An 18,739-nucleotide genomic window follows, 5' to 3' on the forward strand; every position below is an offset into this window, starting at 1 on the left:
AGGTCTCTTCTGCTCTGGATACATTGTGGCTAGTTTCCCCGGGCTCTGGGCTTGCTGTTTCTAGGTCTCTTCTGCTCTGGATACATTGTGGCTAGTTTCCCCGGGCTCTAGGCTGTTTCTTGGCTTCTTCTGCTCTGGATACATTGTGGCTAGTTTCCCCGGGCTCTGGGCTTGCTGTTTCTTGGCTTCTTCTGCTCTGGATACATTGTGGCTAGTTTCCCCGGGCTCTGGGCTTGCTGTTTCTAGGTCTCTTCTGCTCTGGATACATTGTGGCTAGTTTCCCCGGGCTCTGGGCTGTTTCTAGGTCTCTTCTGCTCTGGATACATTGTATTGAGGCATCAGATCCTCCAATAGCCGCAGAAGGAGGAGACCTGACCCGGGATTAATGAGAAGTGAATGATCAACTTCTCTGTTTGTTCTGAGCTGCAAAACTTTGTGAGAGTTCATTATTCCGGAGCGGAGGGATCAGGTGAGTGCGGTGTACATGTAGTGTGTGGACATAGATGTAGCAGAGCTGAGTTTGTCATTTACATTTTTGGATTTGCGTTGATTATACACAGTGATACAATCATACTCTAACTGTGCAGGGAAAAGTTTCAACATGAATAAAACCTAAGGACAAATTCAGCTCTGCTACATGTGATAGCAGAACAACATTGGGTGTATTTACAGAGGGTCAAATCCCAACAAGCTCAGCTCTATACATCTAACACATCCAGCTCTGTTGCATCTTAATTAACTTTTGTATTGGCTGCATCTGACAAACATACCTCTGCTGCATCTCCCAACTCAATTCTGCAAAACTGAGCTTTGCTGTATCTGGCAAACTCTTCTCTGCTTAATCTAATTTCTTTCTCCTGATTCCAATGACCAATTCTGCTCTGCTACATCTGATAATAACAATGCAATAGATGACAAACTCAAGCATGCTCAGTTCTGCTATATCTGACAAACTGGTCTGGTCTGTTGCAGGTGACCAACTCAGCTCTTATCTGATAAAGTGGTTTCACAAACAGGTGTCAGATTTATTACCGCCTCAATCAAAGCACAGTCGCACCTGACAAACTGAGCTCTGCTGCATCTCCAGCTCAATTCACTATAGCTGTGACAAGCTCTGCTATAGATAATAAATCTGGAGGCAGTTTAATTAAAACAATATATTAAAATTTATATTTAATTATTTGCTATCTTAAAATGCAATTTTCTGTGTGGTTCTACACAAGGGCATTAGATGTAGCAGAGCTGGGTGTTCGGAAAGTCGGCCTAATACGAGGCTACAAATGATTTTACCATCATGTCACACCATGTTGACCTCTCTTTTATCAACTCCTCGAAACTTTGCTCCGCTACATCACTGTCTATACGACCATCAGTCACAAAGAAACCCAGAGTTTCACATCAGCAGGAGCCAGTGTCTGGGGATGAGATCTCTGCAGGTTGTGAAACTTGGGGAAGCCGCTTATTCCATCACAAAAGATTTCCAAACCAAGGACATTGTACAAAAAGCCACCACTGGAAGATACTGAGCCGTGCATCTAATCCTCTCCTGTGTGATACTGTCTGCTGAGCTGTGCATCTAATCCTCTCCTGTGTGATACTATCTGCTGAGCTGTGTATCTAATCCTCTCCTGTGTGATACTATCTGCTGAGCTGTGCATCTAATCCTCTCCTGTGTGATTCTGTCTGCTGAGCTGTGCATCTAATCCTCTCCTGTGTGGTACTGTCTGCTGAGCTGTGTATCTAATCCTCTCCTGTGTGATTCTGTCTGCTGAGCCGTGTATCTAATCCTCTCCTGTGTGATACTATCTGCTGAGCTGTGCATCTAATCCTCTCCTGTGTGATACTGTCTGCTGAGCTGTGTATCTAATCCTCTCCTGTGTGATACTATCTGCTGAGCCGTGTATCTAATCCTCTCCTGTGTGATACTATCTGCTGAGCTGTGCATCTAATCCTCTCCTGTGTGATACTGTCTGCTGAGCTGTGTATCTAATCCTCTCCTGTGTGATACTGTCTGCTGAGCTGTGCATCTAATCCTCTCCTGTGTGATACTATCTGCTGAGCTGTGCATCTAATCCTCTCCTGTGTGATACTGTCTGCTGAGCTGCGTATCTAATCCTCTGCTGTGTAATACTGTCTGCTGAGCTGTGTATCTAATCCTCTCCTGTGTGATACTGTCTGCTGAGCTGTGTATCTAATCCTCTCCTGTGTGATACTGTCTGCTGAGCTGTGTATGATAATGGAATATTTTACTTGTTTCTGTGCCTTCCATGCTCCAATATTAGATATTACCTGCTTATATATATATATATATATATATATATATATATATATATATATATATATATATATATAATATATTATACATACATGTGGGGGTCGCTCTTGTCTAAATACATAAATCCTTTCAGAAAAATAATAACCAATAAACCTTCTTACCTTGTGGGATGCCGCTGTTCCTCTGACAGCCCCGCGCTATGTGAGCGTCCGGCCTCAACGCCTCTGACTGCCCCGTGTTGTGTGAGCGTCCGGCTGCTGCACCTCTGACTGCCCCGTTTTGTGTGAGCGTCCGGCCACTGCACCTCTGACTGCCCCGCGCTGTGTGAGCGTCCTGCCACTGCTTCTTTCACTGCCCCGCGCTGTGTGAGCGTCCGGCCACTGCTCCTCTGACTGCCCCGCGCTGTGTGAGCGTCCGGCGCTGCTCCTCTGACTGCCCCACGCTGTGTGAGCGTCCAGCCACTGCTTCTTTCACTGCCCCGCGCTGTGTGAGCGTCCGGCCACTGCTTCTTTGACTGCCCCGTGCTGTGTGAGCGTCCGGCGCTGTTCCTCTGACTGCCCCGTGCTGTGTGAGCGTCCGGCTGCTGCGCCTCTGACTGCCCCGTGCTGTGTGAGCGTCCGGCTGCTGCGCCTCTGACTGCCCCGTGCTGTGTGAGTATCCGGCTGCTGTGCCTCTGACTGCCCCGTGCTGTGTGAGCGTCCGGCTGCTGCTTCTTTGACTGCCCCGTTCTGTGTGAGCGTCCGGCTGCTGTGCCTCTGACTGCCCCGTGCTGTGTGAGTGTCCGGCTGCTGTGCCTCTGACTGCCCCGTGCTGTGTGAGTGTCCGGCTGCTGTGCCTCTGACTGCCCCGTGCTGTGTGAGCGTCCGGCTGCTGCTTCTTTGACTGCCCCGTTCTGTGTGAGCGTCCGGCTGCTGTGCCTCTGACTGCCCCGCGCTGTGTGAGTGTTCAGCCACTGCTTCTTTGACTGCCCCGTTCTGTGTGAGCGTCCGGCTGCTGTGCCTCTGACTGCCCCGTTCTGTGTGAGCGTCCGGCTGCTGCTTCTTTGACTGCCCCGTGCTGTGTGAGCGTCCGGCGCTGTTCCTCTGACTGCCCCGTGCTGTGTGAGCGTCCGGCGCTGTTCCTCTGACTGCCCCGTTCTGTGTGAGCGTCCGGCTGCTGCTTCTTTGACTGCCCCGTGCTGTGTGAGCGTCCGGCGCTGTTCCTCTGACTGCCCCGTGCTGTGTGAGCGTCCGGCTGCTGCGCCTCTGACTGCCCCGCGCTGTGTGAGCGTCCAGCCACTGCTTCTTTGACTGCCCCGTTCTGTGTGAGCGTCCGGCTGCTGTGCCTCTGACTGCCCCGTGCTGTGTGAGCATCCAGCGCTGTTCCTCTGACTGCCCTGCGCTGTGTGAGCGTCCAGCCACTGCTTCTCTGACTGCCCCGTGCTGTGTGAGCGTCCGGCTGCTGCGCCTCTGACTGCCCCGTGCTGTGTGAGCGTCCAGCACTGCTCCTCTGACTGCCCTGCGCTGTGTGAGCGTCCGGCGCTGTTCCTCTGACTGCCCTGCGCTGTGTGAGCGTCCAGCGCTGCGCCTCTGACTGCCCGCTGCTCGCTATCACACTGCTATCACCAGATTAGTAGGTGGCGAGTTTCATCTAATGTATATAAATAAATCAATCACAATGCAACATAATAACCAGTGGCATCAAAATAATAACTGGGAGCCCGGTGCCGCTGCGGGTGTGGAATGATACTGAGCGGGGAAAACCGGATAGATACGGCCGCACATGGCGCAGACGCTGGTGACATTCTAGGGCGGATTTCATTAATGGAATTATTTGTGATACATGAATATTAAATGTATCAGAACAATGAGATACAAGACAAAGGATCACCGCTCTGCTGCTTCCCAGTTGTCCCTCAGGATCCGCACCGCACATGTCCCCGCAGTCTCTTCCTAGTTTGTGGCTATAGTCTGCGGCTTTGTATGTGACCAGACGGTAAGACCTGATGTAACGTAAGAGAGTGGAGAATTCTCAGAATTACAGAATGTTTATGAGAATTTAAATCGTCAGACGAGTCTAAATGTGGAAGTGAAATTTAAAGTAACGGTCATTATTTTTAACCCCCTGCATTGACAGCATTCACAGAGCTGAGCTGCAATACCAGACCCAACCTCTGGACATTGTGGTGCTGTTTCTAATTTACACTCGCAACAAGAATTTAGTTTGTATAGTAATATTATCTAACATGTCTTCTTCTGTGTCTCACCATGCTTCCTGATCAGAACTGTGCTCACACTGAAAACCAGTAGAAAAAGATGAAAGCAACACAACTGTCCCTCTCTGATTCGGCCACATACTACCATCAAATGCTATAAAGGTGAGTGTCTGGAGGTTAATTTTTCGCCATCCTTAAAAATGGCTATTTTGTTTTTTGCTGTGCATCAATTTTTTTTTAGAATCAGGGGTGCTGTAATGGGGTCCAAACACACCCCTTAGACTAGTAACTAAATGTAATGATGCTACCTGCTCTGACAAATGCATCATGTGACCTTACTTTAGTTTTTGATCACATATTCATGAGGTTTGCATCTATTTTATCGTAGATTCCAATGTTACCACACAAAAGATCTTCATTTTTTGCTTCCTCATTTAAGATGTTAATAGTACCTGAATTTTATGTGAAGAAATAAACACAGGGATGGTGAGAAGATCTTTCCTGACAGGTTTCTGGAGCATCACTAACATACAGTTAGGTCCAGAAATATTTGGACACTGACACAGGTTTTGGCATTTTAGATTTTTACCGAAACATATACAGTGTATATAATCAATCTCGACTTAAAGTGCAGACTCTCAGCTTTAGGCCACCTTCACACGTCAGTGAAAAACACAGACGTTCTTCACTGACGTGTAAAACACGCACATGTCCCTCCGTGTTCCGTGATTCACGGCACACGTGGGTTGTCCATGTGCAATCCGTGATCCGTGATTGCATATGGACATTACTCACCTGCCTTCGCTCCTGCTGCCCATGGTGCTGAACTCCTCGGCTCTGCAGCGTCTGCCCACCGCTCTCTGCAGCTACTTCCGGGTCGGCTGTTCCTGCTTTCATGAATATTCATGAGCCGGGCAGGAGCTGCAGAGAGCGGAGGCTGCACAGCGCGTCGCTGGCAAGGTGAGTGGAAAATGTTTATTATTTGATATGTCAGTGTTTGTTTTTCTGGTGCGTGTTTCACGGATCTCACACGGATCACACCAAAGTGTGGTCCGTGGGTCATCAGTGATGCCAGAAAAAAACGGACTTGTCTCCGTGCAGAATCACGGACACGCGTGTACGCTCACGGAAACACGTTCAGTGAAAAATCACTGATGTGTGAGCAGACCCATTGATTAGAATGTGTCTGCGTATGTCAGTGATTCTGGTACGTAGAAAAAAAGCACAAACGTACCAGAATCCCTGACCGTGTGAAGGGGGCCTTAATTTGAGGTTAATCCCATTCTAACTGGAGGAAGGGATTAGGAATTACAGCTCTTTTCTATGTTGCTGCCTCTTTTCCAAGGGACCAAAATTAATTGGACAATTATCTCACAATCTCTTTAATGAGCTGCATGGGTGATTCCCTCGTTAATCCATAAGTAAGCAGGTAAAAGGTCTGGAGCTGATTCCAGGTGCAACATTTGCTTTTGGAACTGTTGCTGAGAACTCAGAACATGGCTGGAAGACTTCAGTCATTGCTGGAAAGGATTCTCCACAAAGGGTTAAAAATTAACATTTTATTTATTGTAAAGTTACTTTGTCCGATTACTTTTGAGCCCCCGAAATGAGGAGGATTTGTAGAAAAATGTTTGCAATTCCTAAACGCTTCACAGGATATTTTAACTGTAATTAAACCTGAAAGTTTTAATTGCTTCTCAGTTGTTTCATTTGAAATAGTTTCCTGCAGAGCTGAAATCACGAAAATTGGTCACTGTCGAAATATTTCTGGACCTTACTGTATGATGGGTTGAGGGAGGTTGCGTTTTAGGCCCCAAGTGTTGACCTTTCTGTACAATAAAGCCTTCTACACCTTGTAAGACTGTTTGATGTGTACATTTTCCTTAATGTTCTTTCTCATTAACTCTTCCAGTTCCTTCTCGTGATCCATGGATGGTGCAGAAGAAAACTCGACCTCCTACAGATGTATATTCGATGAAGACTTCAAGTACATCCTCCTTCCCGTGTCTTATGGAATCGTATTTGCCTTTGGCTTCATCCTCAACGTTCTCGCCCTCTACATTTTCATATTTCGGATCCGACCTTGGAAAGTGGTCAACATTTTTATGTTTAACCTGGCGCTATCGGACTTGTTGTACGTCTTGTCTTTGCCTTTCTTGGCGTATTATTACTCCAAAGCCAACGACTGGCCCTTCAGCGAGGCCTGGTGTAAGATTGTCCGCTTCCTCTTCTACACCAGCCTGTACTGCAGCATCCTCTTCTTGCTGTGTATCAGCATTTACCGATTCCTGGCCGTGTGTTACCCCTTACAGTTTCTACAATGGGGGAAAATCCGGTATGCCAGGATAGCCGCGGTGTGTATCTGGGTTGTCGTAATTGCCATGCAATCCCCAATGTTTTATTTTGTCTCCACCAGTGTGAGTGGTAACAGCACCGTGTGCCATGACACCTCCAGTATTGACCTTTTTGACCAGTTTGTCATCTACAGCACCGTCAACTTGGCCTTGCTCTTCTGTGTCCCCTTCACCGTCCTCATCATTAGCTATTGTTACATGATATACGTCCTCATCCAGCCAATGGAGAGCTCCATTCAGGCTGCCGAGTCCAAGAAGAAGTCCATCAAGATGATCATCACCGTAATGTTGGTCTTCATCATATGTTTCTTGCCGTTTCACGTCACCAGGACGTTGTATTATTACTATCGTAAAGTGGACCTCGCCCCATGTGAAACTTTAGATGTGGTCAACACCGCCTACAAGTCAATGCGGCCACTGGCCAGCGTCAACAGCTGCCTCGATCCAATTTTGTACTTTCTGGTTTGGAGGTTTAGGTTAAATTGTTGAAACGTTGCGAGCCATTTGTAAACTGATGTAACATTGCTATATATAGTTTTTTTTAATTACATAAACCATTTTTTTATGCTTTTACTATGTTTTTTTGCAATAACCCAATATGCTTGGGACTACCAAAGTGAGGAATTGAAGATGCTCATCAGGCATCATTAATCATTTCTAAATAGTTTGGACTCCAAAAATCTATGGTTAGATAGATTGTTTACAAATGGAGGAAAACTATAGGCCATTATTATCCTGCCCAGGAGTGATCAACCAACAAAGATCACACCAAGAGCAAGGTATGTAATTGCCTGTGAGGTCACAAAGAGACCTAAGGTCACCTCCAAACAACTAAAGGCCTCAAAGCCACAAATCGTTCTGCAACACAATAGGTAAAAGAGGATAAAGTTGAAATTTTGGAATGGAAAAGACACAGTCCTAACTTTAATCCCATAGAAATGTTGTGGAAGGATTTGCAGCGAGTAGTTCAAGGGAGAAAACCACCAAAATAGCAAAGGGGAGCTGTTTTGTAGGGAGGAAGAAGCCAAAATGAATCCAAACCAACGTGCGGGATTAAGAAGCAATTATCGAAAACATTTTGAGGTATATATTACTGCAGGTGCATTATATATGGAGGTGACCCCAGATACTGAGACCAAAGGTTCACATACTTTTAGCTCTGACTGAAATGTGATATTGGATCATTTTCAAAAATAACAAAATCTAATATTTTTGACTCATTTGTAATGATTAGTGAGCACTAAAGTGATTGAGTGCTCATTACTTGAATCGAGCGGGTCTGATGCTCATTCTTGCTTAATTTGAGTAACCAATATAATGGAAGTTTATGGGAAACTCAAGCATTTTTACGGCAGACCCTGCTAAAGGGCAGGGGAGGCTAGAAAAATGCATGGGGCAGACGCCAGGATGCATCTCTGATTCCAAAATCGCTGGTGGGAAGTAAATTAAATAATTAAAAAAAAATGTGTGGGTCCTCCCTATTTTTGATAACTAGCCAAGGTAAATCAGACAGCTGGGGGCTGGTATTATCAGGCTGGGGAGGCCCATGATTATTTGGCCACTGCCAACCTAAATATATCAGCCCGCAGCCACTCCAGAAGTGCAAGCCCCCCCCCCCCCATTTTTGATGTCTAGTAAGGTAAAGCAGACAGCTGGAGGCTGATATAATCAGGCTGGGAAGGCCCATAGTTATTTGCCTAAATATTTCAGCCTGCAACAGCCCAGAAGTGGGACTTCACATTGCATGTGTCAATTCTGGCGCTTTACTCGGCTCTTCCTGATTGCCCTGGTGCGCTGACAATCAGGCTAATATTTTATGTAGTGTTAGCCGCCATCAAGCCCAGGGGTTAGCAATGGAGAGGCATCTGTCACCTCCATAACTAACCCAGTAAGTGTAAAGATTTAAAAAAAAAACAAAAACCACAGAACAAAATAGTTTATTTGAATATAGATTCCCCCCCCCACACTTTCCCTCGTTCACTAATTTATTAAAAAAATGTTCTCACAAAGCTCCGACATAGTCCACGATCCACGACTCCAACTCTGGCGACTGTGAATAGCGGTCAAGTTCAGCTATTCACAGGAACCAGGTAGTGACTACAACTCTCATCAAGGGCGCTGAGCGCAGTGTTGAGCCGGCGGCTCTGATGAGAGTTGTCGTCACTACCTGGGGCCTGTGAGTGGCTCTACTTTACCTGCTATTCACATTCGCCGAAGTAGTAGTCTTGGATTGTAGACTACGTTGGAGCTTCGTGGAAACATTTTTCAATAAATTGGTGAACGAGAGATAGCGTGGGGGAGCCTTTTTTTCAAATAAACTATTTTGTGTTGTTTTTTTTTTACTTTACTCTTACTGGTTTAGTAATGGGGGGTGTCTGATATACTCTCCATTATTAACCTCTGGGCTTGATGCCAGCTGTCACTACACAGCAGACCTCAAACCCAAAAATATTACCCAATTTCCACTGCATCGAGCCGGGCAAAGCATTAGAATTGACACAACTAATAGATCCGCCATTTCTGGGGTGACTGTGGGCTGATATATTTAGGCTGGGAAGGGACAAAATAACCATGGACCTTCCCATCCTGATAATACCAGCCCCCAGCTGTCTGCTTTATCTTGGCTGGTTATTAAAAATAGGGGGTTTAAAAAAAGTTATTTATTTATTAAATTAAACCAGACTAAAAACACCTTTAAATGCCACATGAAAGGCACAAAAAGAGTGCAAGTGTAAAATCCTGCTGTAATCTAAGCTGTCCCTCCTATACTAACTCTCCCTGAACTGCAGTGTGCCGAGCATGGCACCCCCAGGTCTAATATAAGACTGGATGAGGTTGGCCAATCACAGTAATGTCAGGAGCCAACCTGATGATTACGGCATTGCCGTGTTTGACAGGTAATCCCCACATGTATAGTGGCTGAAAAACAGCAGCGAAACGTGCGTGGGGGGGACTAAAGCATGGCAGCCGTGGGCTCATCCCCGTTCATGTGTTTATTTTTATTCCCTATCTACTTTTAGGCCTTGTGTGAAAATCTGATGTTGTTTTTGGTCAAATTTATGCAAAATATGGAAAATTTTGAAAAGTTCACCAATTTTCAAGCACAACTGCATCATGTGCCACTTATGCTACTTGTGGCTACTTTTGTGCTCTGGATACAGCAGCTTCCTCTTCTTGCCCTATAAATCATACTTGTCAAATCTCCTAGAATATGAACAAGGTGTCTGGAAAAAGGGGAAATCTCCCAGTTGCCAACTAAAACTCTAGGGAATAAGCATTTCTGGAAGATTTCATCACTATGGAATGGTAACGTCTACTATGTTATTCCACACAGTAAGAGCCGGAATATGGACATACACCTCCCCCAATCATCCAAATAATTTCTGCTGCATCAATGTGCACATTGCAGAAGATTGTATCAGAATGGCCTGACCTCAGCCAGGACAGCACAGGCCATAATGCCTTGAAGGTATCACATCTTATCATACAGTGCTGTCAATCAGGAGGAACTGAAAGAGACAGTATAAAAGCTGTGGCAGGGAAGGCAGCAGCCACTTAAGGGGGGTGCAGAATACTGAGAGGGAATCACAGCTCAACAATAAAGCAAGGAAGAGAAAGCCATAAAACTGTAGACAAATACTCCAGACAGTAATATGTTGTACAATTGCAGCACTGGAGATGCTTAGTCTGTGAATAATACAGAAATTCAATTAATAGGGCGAGAGAGTGATAGGATTGGAGTCAGCAGCAGTGCCAGACAATATGGTGGAACTGTATCTGTCCTGTTTAATTACAATTACACATTCTTCTTCATTCTTAGTGTACTAGAAGACAGCAACAAGACAACACAATACTTTTTGCACAAAATCCCCCAAAATTTATGTCACAAGGAGATAATCTGTTTTTCATTTCTTGTGAAAACCCTTTTTGTGAAGGAAGGAATAATTGTTTTGTTATTTTAAATAAGAATATTCCCCCAAATCCAGACATTCAAATGCGTCTGTCTACCTCACAATGTGTCCGCGTCGTATATAATTTTATTTTTTCACACTTGTTTTACAAGTCAAAGTTTACATCCATATACGACACATCAATGATGCGCCCTGTTGCAGGTGCTGGATTTTGGTTGTGCATCTACCCAGTATTTCTGTATCACAAGGTATACGTGTACAGCGACAGAAAAGGGAAACCCTGTGTCTAAGGAAGGGGAAGATGGTGACCTCTGACCAAACCTAATGCTGGTCCCTGGTGTCCCTCACCACCCTAGAAAGGTTCCGCACCTATGCACCGAGCCAGATACCTGACCCTGACTGACCCTAGTACTGGGCCCTAGCTAAGAAATGGATGGGATGAGCACTGGATGGGATGAGCACTAAGTCAAACCCACTAAACTCTAAAGAAGACACAGGAATAACACAGGGGAAAGCACATCAACAGCTTATCTCCAGGATGACTCAGGGAGAAGTACAGCAACGAACCACAAAGATTCTTCAGATGAATACAAGCCGACTGCTTGCATCCAAGGCCTGTACAGGTTTTAACTCTATCACCAGCAAAGACCAAGGGGGAATGAGAGCATTTAAAGACACAAAGTGAAGTGCTGATGATTAATAGCTGAAAGGTGAGGAAATCTGCAGGGTCCTAAAGGGAAAGGGATTAGCCCCAATCAGAGAAGAGCATGTCAGCGAGCAGGTTGTGTAGCCAAACGCTGCAACCTTCTACAGCCAGACACCACAGGACTAACAAATAGGAATAACGTTTGGAACACCATTCCAAGTCCGAACTGGGTGCAAAAACCTAAAAAAAACATCACTATGGGGAGATAAGGTATGCACACCAGTGACTATGTAAGGGGAATACATGAAATAGCAGAAACTGCTGTGTGAATACTGACTTGAAAAATCCAATAGCTATATGCAAGAGTGAAAATGTGAAAAATGGAATCTGCATTACTGCCATGAACATATGAATCAAGAGAAATGTAGCTACTGAATTGATCAATGCGATAGAGCCCCAACACTACGCCAAAGTATTTCTCTACGTTGGGGTCCCTAGCTTGTGTGTGTCCTCTCATGCAGTTAAAAAACCTACCGTGTATGGGAAGCTGAGACCCAGGCTATTTATGCGTATGATATGGATTGGCAATAGGTGTGGTTGGGGAGGGTTCACAAACGAAAAAAATACTAACAAATAGGAATAACGTTTGGAACACCATTCTAAGTCCGAACTGGGTGCAAAAACCTAAAAAAACATCACTATGGGGAGATAAGGTATGCACACCAGTGACTATGGAAGGGGAATATATGGAATAGCAGAAACTGCTGTGTGAATACTGACTTGAAAAATCCAATAGCTATATGTAAGAATGAAATGTGAAAAATGGAACCTGCATTACTGCCATGAATATATGAATAAAGAGAAATTTAGCTACTGAATTGAGTAGTTTTTCGTTTGTGAACCCTCCCCATACACACCTATTGCCAATCCACATTATACGTATATATAGCCTGGGTCTCAGCGTCCCATACACGGTAAGTTTTTTAACTGCATGAGAGGACACACACAAGCTAGGGACCCCAACGTAGAGAAATACTTTGGCGTAGTGTTGGGGCTCTATTGCATTGATCAATTCAGTAGCTAAATTTCTCTTGATTCATATATTCATGGCAGTAATGCAGATTCCATTTTTCACATATTCACTCTTACATATAGCTATTGGATTTTTCAAGTCAGTATTCACACAGCAGTTTCTGCTATTTCATGTATTCCCCTTCCATAGTCACTGGTGTGCATACCTTATCTCCCCATAGACACCACAGGACTGTCTGCCAAGCGTGACACACCCGTGACAATTTCTTATCACTTCATCTTTTAAGAAAGGGGTTGAATTTGTTACATAAAAAATAAATAAAAGAAATTGTTGAGATTTATCGCTACTTGTCAGTTTTACACACTTCTTTTATGAATCCAATTTGACCGCCGTCCATGCCACACCTATACTGCTGTCACATTTTTCTTTCTGTTTGTGTACCCTATACCCATAGTTTCCTGTTAGGTCCTCTTTGGTAAAGGGTTAAAAAATTGGGATTGAAAATATTCTCAAAAGTTAATTACAGTGCTATATAACACAGGTTGATTGTTTTCTTGAATGTCCTGATGAAGGAGACTGAGCTCTCTGAAACGTGTGGACCTGAATAAAAAAACTTTAAATTAATCCACATCCGGACTTTCTGGTGACAGCGCGGCATACACCCGGTTTCTCAACTCTGACATTGACAGCTAAGAATGATGGAGCCGCTAGCAGAAGCAAAAACACCACCATTATTCAGCAGGATGATGTTACCTCTGACAGCGACACTGTCAGCATTCTGACCACTAGCACGAGCCATCCAGGTAGTAGTATTACCCAGCAAAGGATACAATTTTCATTTGTAATCAGCAAGCATATTAGTGGGGAGGAAGTGGAAGGCATTTTGGAACGCATGGCACATCACTCACCCCAGTCACAGCAGGATGATGTTACCTCTGACATCGACACTATCAGCGTCCGGCACAGAATGTTCAGCCTGTGCATTGTGTTGTTAAATGGGCTGTTGTTAATATCCATTTCAATGCTGAAGTCACTTTGTCATTATAAAGCTGTGTTTGTCTTAAAAAGATGGACAGGGGTTGGACACAGTCCTAGCAGACCTCAGAGTGTTACACATGGCTTTTCAGGACATTTGGAGGCTTTGCAGTACTTGCAAATCTCTTCGAAAATGTTATTTTTGGGAAAAATTTGTTGAACCTGTTGCATTCGAATTTCAAAAGCTGTGATGATCTCTAGTTGCCGACCTTCCAACTTTAATAGGTTAGGACAAGCAAATAAATCAATGAAAAAAAGTGAATGATTAACTGTTTTTTGGCTTCATAGGACATATGAGTCATTGTCAGGAAGTACTGCTGCCTTTTTATATAAAATTGTGTGTTTTGGAAACTACACTCCTCAAGGAATGTATCTAGATGTGTGGTGAGCACCTTGAACCTCCAGAGGCTTCACAGAATTGAATTGTCAGACTGTGACTTGGGGTTCCTCCAGACACCAGGGAACCCCTCAGCAGGGCCACCACAAACAAGGGTACACCGTGGACACTTTAACAAAGGTGGGCCCTGTTGACCTACTGGACTCACCTAAAGCTGTTTCCTGAGCTCCCTATTGTCCCTATACAGGTTCTTTCCCCCAGTCGCTGACCAGGATACCTAATCCCTTGCTAGCCCTGTACTCACCCTGACTAGTGAGATGGCCAGCGAGGAACACTAGTCCCACCACTGCATTAAATAAACACGAGGATTGGTAAAGAAACAGGGGAATTAACAAAATGATAAACACAAAATTATTGGCTGCAGTCAGACATCAAGACTGCACGTATACCACCAGCAGGGATTCACCAACACCAGGGCTCCAGCAGCAGCAAGGCTCCAGTAGCTGCAAGAGCAACCTTCCTCCTCAGTGGTAAGAATACAAGTGTGGATTCTGTATACCCGGCACCATCTGGTGGTTCATGTGCCTATTTAAAGGTGATGGATGCACATGAGGAAAGGAAATAAGGACTGTCTCTGAAGATAAAAACAGCAGCAGCAGCCAGTGTTGTGGATACGGCCAGAATGGATGGACGGATGCAGTAGCAGCAGCCAATGTGGATACTTGCAGCAGCGGGTATCGTGGTAGGTGGCCTTCATAGACACTTGCGGCAGAGGATATTGTGGTAGTCGGACAGCATGGATGGTTGCAGCACAGCAGTGGACTGGCAGAGCACTGAAATACAGATACAAATAAGCAGCAGAATCACAATGGGACCTGAGAAGTAGCAATGTTAGGAACTTGTTGGCCAGGCACCTCCCTTAAGGGGAAGGTGCCTTGAATATCTGCTTACGGGTAAGGGCATACTGGCCTTTTAAAAAAAGGGATGTGTCTGCACACGCACCCCACGGGCATTCTCAGGAGGCCTGCATAGTCCCTGGGAAAGAGCAGCATAAACCAAGGATGGGGCAGCCACCGCAGGACAGCTGAGAAGGTAAGAGGGACAGCTTCCCTGCTGGGGGAGGGGGGCAGGACAGTGTAGGAGACGCCGGAATGGGCGTTGCACGATCACTAGTCTCCTCATGACGGGAGACACTTGTGACATTAATAATGTTGACCAAATATATCAAAAAGACTGACCCGCACTTCCAATAGGTGTGAACAGGTACCAGCTGAAAACACAATATAACTATAAAAATACATACAGCTGCACTTAAAATGCTAGAATATGCTACACTGAATAAGGGAACTCTGGTATCTTAAAATGTCACTCTCTTGGTATCAGATAGCATTTGATAGCATATTCTAGCATTTTGAGTGAAGCTGTATGTATTTTTGCAATTAATAATGTTGAACCGTGAAAATGAAAAAATGAATTTTCCCACAAAAATGTCGCTTTAGCCGAACATTTTTCATTTTTACAAGGATATTAGAAGAAAATACCCCAAACAATTTGTTCTGAAATTTCTCCTGAGTTTAACGATACCCCATATGTGGTGGGACACCACTGTTTGGGCGCACAGCAGGGCTCGGAAGAGAAGGAGTGCCATTTTGACTGGAAGAGGTTGCTGACTCCTTGTCGCAAAACTGCAGAAACCCCCACAAGTGGCCCCATTTTGGAAACTACATCTCTCACAGAATTCATATATATATATATATATATATATATATATATATATATTTTTTTTATTTTTTTCTTTATTATGCTGTTCACCATGTGGTAAAATTAATAACACAGGTTTATTTTACAAATCAGTACTATTATAGCAATACCACATTCATGTTTTTTTTAATGATTTGACGCTTTTATACAATAAAAATGATTTTATCGAAAAATTATTATTTTTTTTAAATCGCTCTATTCTGAGAACTGAAGATTTTCTATTTTGTCACTGACTGCACCGTATGGCAACTTTTTTGTTTTTTTTTTTTGCAGGACAAGATGCCGGTTTCAGTTATACCATATAAATTTACATTTGACTTTTTGATCACGTTTTATTCCACTTTTTTTACTGCGGTATAATTAAAGATCATTGTTTTTGCCACTTTTATTATTATTATTATTATTATTATTTTTGTTTTTTTACACTGTTCACTGAAGGACCAAAGGGGTTATCTATTGTTATTATAGATTGGGTCATTCTGTACGCGCCAATATCAAATGTGTACTTTTTTGTTTATTTTTACATAAATATACGTGTTCATTGGTATATATTTTTTTCCTTTTTTTTGTTCTTTATATTCTGATTTTTAAAAATAGTTTTACATTTTTTTTAAACGTTTTTACTTTGTACCTCTATGAGATTTTACCTTTTATTATTCTGATCGCTGGTATTATACATTACAATGCACAAGCATTGCAATGTGTTACACATGTCAGAATACACTGACAGATCCCCTGTTAGACTCTGCTCCTGGCTGGGTCTAACAGGCTACCTTATATGGCTGATTCATAGGTCATCATTTGACGTCCGGCTGCCATGACAGCTCTCGATTCCCCCAAGTGGCTGCCAGAGGGGTGAGAGAAGAAGCTCACTCTCTCTCACAAACTTCTATATGCTGCGATCACTATTGATCAGAGAATAGGAAAGGAATAACATTATCAAGACTGGAGACAATCAGGTTTCCATGATGTCAGGGGTTAGAACTAGCGTTCTGCGCTGGAATCCCGGCACATGTGCGCCTCTGGGGGTCCCAATCTCAGCCTGACCATTGACTGTAAACAAACTTCAGCACTGCACAAACCCCCACAAGTGCCAATGTTTATTGTCTGCTGCATTTTGGAAGATGGTGACACAAACCAATTTTTTAAATATTTTTTTTGCAAAGTTTAGAAAGAAAGGCTCCAAAATGAAAATTAAGGGGTTAATGATCCATGGTAAAACTGCACTTTCTGCATTGACTGTGCCCCTTTAGCCCCTGGGTCCAACAGCTGTAGTTAGACTCAGTCCTGCCCTCATTAGGTAAAACTAAAGGTCAAAAGACCATTAAAACAGAAGGGTGCAAATTTACAGACAGCCACTAGATGGCAGACTATAGCCATTGAAAAATCAATGAAGAGTGAAAATCCAGGATTAGTTACAAGTGAAAAGGTTTTGGTACCGTCTTAGCCAGTTGAAAAATTATTGAATGTTCTCAGTGAGAGGAACAAAATTATAAACTTGTGATACCTTTTAATGGGTAATTAAAATAAAATAAAGTGATGTTACAAAAGCAAGCTTTTGAGACATCTCAGGTCCCTTCATCAGGCATGGAATGACAAAATAACTGAAGAAACACAAATATATGCACAAACAGAGCAGAGGGAAGGCATAATAAAAAGACATTTAAATAAACAAACACTGAGCTTACAAAGTGAATCCTTAATTAGCTTTGATAAGTGGTGTGAGAGTTTTATTGTCCCAATATCCATGTAGGATCAGAGGTCTGGTGAGTCTCTGGAATGACTCCTCAGATTTTGTAATGGACCACAAATCCTCTTGACAGGTTGAGTCCTGTGTCCACAGAGTCAAACATTGTAATGAATTTGTATTCCCAGACCCTTCCATGGCTCTGTGATCTGAAGTTGCCTTTTAATATGACAACTTTCATATGGTTTATGTTGTGTCCTGAAGCGCAGTTTCAGAAGATCTTTTAGTTCCATAGTTGTGCGGTACATTCTGGTATCCTCCATTTTTAGTTACAAGTGAAAAGGTTTTGGTACCGTGTTAGCCAGTTGAAACTTTTAGTTCAATAGTTGTGCGGTACATTCTGGTATCCCTTTTAGTTCCATAGTTGTGCGGTACATTCTGGTATCCCTTTTAGTTCCATAGTTGTGCGGTACATTCTGGTATCCCTTTTAGTTCCATAGTTGTGCGGTACATTCTGGTATCCCTTTTAGTTCCATAGTTGTGCGGTACATTCTGGTATCCCTTTTAGTTCCATAGTTGTGCGGTACATTCTGGTATCCCTTTTAGTTCCATAGTTGTGCGGTACATTCTGGTATCCTGGTATCCTGCGCTTCAGGACACAACATAAACCAAATGAAAGTTGTCAGATTAAAAGCCAACTTCAGATCACAGAGTCGTTGCAGGGTCTGCAAATACAAATTCATTAAAAGGTTTAACTTTGTGGACACAGGACTCAGCCTGTCAGGAGGATTTATGGCCCATTACAAAATCTGAGGAGTCATTCCAGAGACTCACCAGACCTCTGATCCTACATGGATATTGGGACAATAAAACTCACACCACTAATCAAAGCTAATTAAGGATTCACTTTCTAAGCTCAGTGTTTGCTTATTTATATGTCTGTTATTATGCCATCCCTCTGCTCTGTTTGTGCATATATTTGTGTGTCTTCAGATATTTTGTCATACCATGCCTGATGAAGGGACCTGAGATGTCTCGAAAGCTTGCTTTATAACATCACTTTATTTTATTTTAGTTAGCCATTAAAATGTATCACAAAATTATAATTTTGTTCCTCTCACTGAGAACATTCAATAATTGAAAATCCAGGAAAGTGTCTTGTGCTTCTCCTAAGCTGCTGTTACCCTGTGACAAATCTTCCACCCGAGGGATAGAGGTCCTACTTGAGATATGGTGCACTGAGATAATTGTACTACTCAAAGAAAAAAGTGACTTAATACAGTGATCTACCAGTAGCCACCACTGGGGGGAGCCCACTGCTATGATTTCTGGTGGTCCCACTGTTAGTCCCCCAAACATCATGTTTCTATTTTCTCCTCTGTGCCCAGACCACTATGACGACTTCTTCCAGCCATGACTGCAGATTTTGCTTGAGACCTGAGGATCCTCCCTTTTCCATCATTCCAGAATCATTCTCAACCCCAAATTCCCCAACCTGGTACCCTA

The 18,739-nt window shown here is 43.6% G+C and overlaps 1 protein-coding gene across 2 annotated transcripts; it reads left to right on the forward strand.

Annotated features, from left to right (window-relative positions):
- Positions 1-421: 421 nt before the first annotated feature.
- LOC142290742 (P2Y purinoceptor 2-like) lies at positions 422-7,396 on the forward strand. Of its 2 annotated transcripts, none has more exons than XM_075334729.1 (3): positions 422-469; positions 4,537-4,631; positions 6,382-7,396. In XM_075334729.1, the coding sequence occupies exon 3, from the start codon at positions 6,398-6,400 to the stop codon at positions 7,310-7,312; it is 915 nt and encodes a 304-aa protein (XP_075190844.1). In that variant the 5' UTR covers positions 422-469; positions 4,537-4,631; positions 6,382-6,397; the 3' UTR covers positions 7,313-7,396. The 2 variants fall into 2 exon arrangements, with proteins under 2 accessions (XP_075190844.1, XP_075190845.1); XM_075334730.1 differs by lacking the exon at positions 422-469 and adding an exon at positions 4,167-4,249.
- Positions 7,397-18,739: the final 11,343 nt, after the last annotated feature.

The sequence above is a fragment of the Anomaloglossus baeobatrachus genome, chromosome 2 (genome assembly GCF_048569485.1).
Source record: "Anomaloglossus baeobatrachus isolate aAnoBae1 chromosome 2, aAnoBae1.hap1, whole genome shotgun sequence".
In the NCBI taxonomy this organism is placed as follows: Eukaryota; Metazoa; Chordata; class Amphibia; order Anura; family Aromobatidae; genus Anomaloglossus; species Anomaloglossus baeobatrachus.

Coding starts and splice junctions, on each gene's coding strand:
- LOC142290742 (XM_075334729.1), top strand. CDS start 6,398: ATGGATGGTGCAGAAGAAAACTCGACCTCCTACAGATGTATATTCGAT.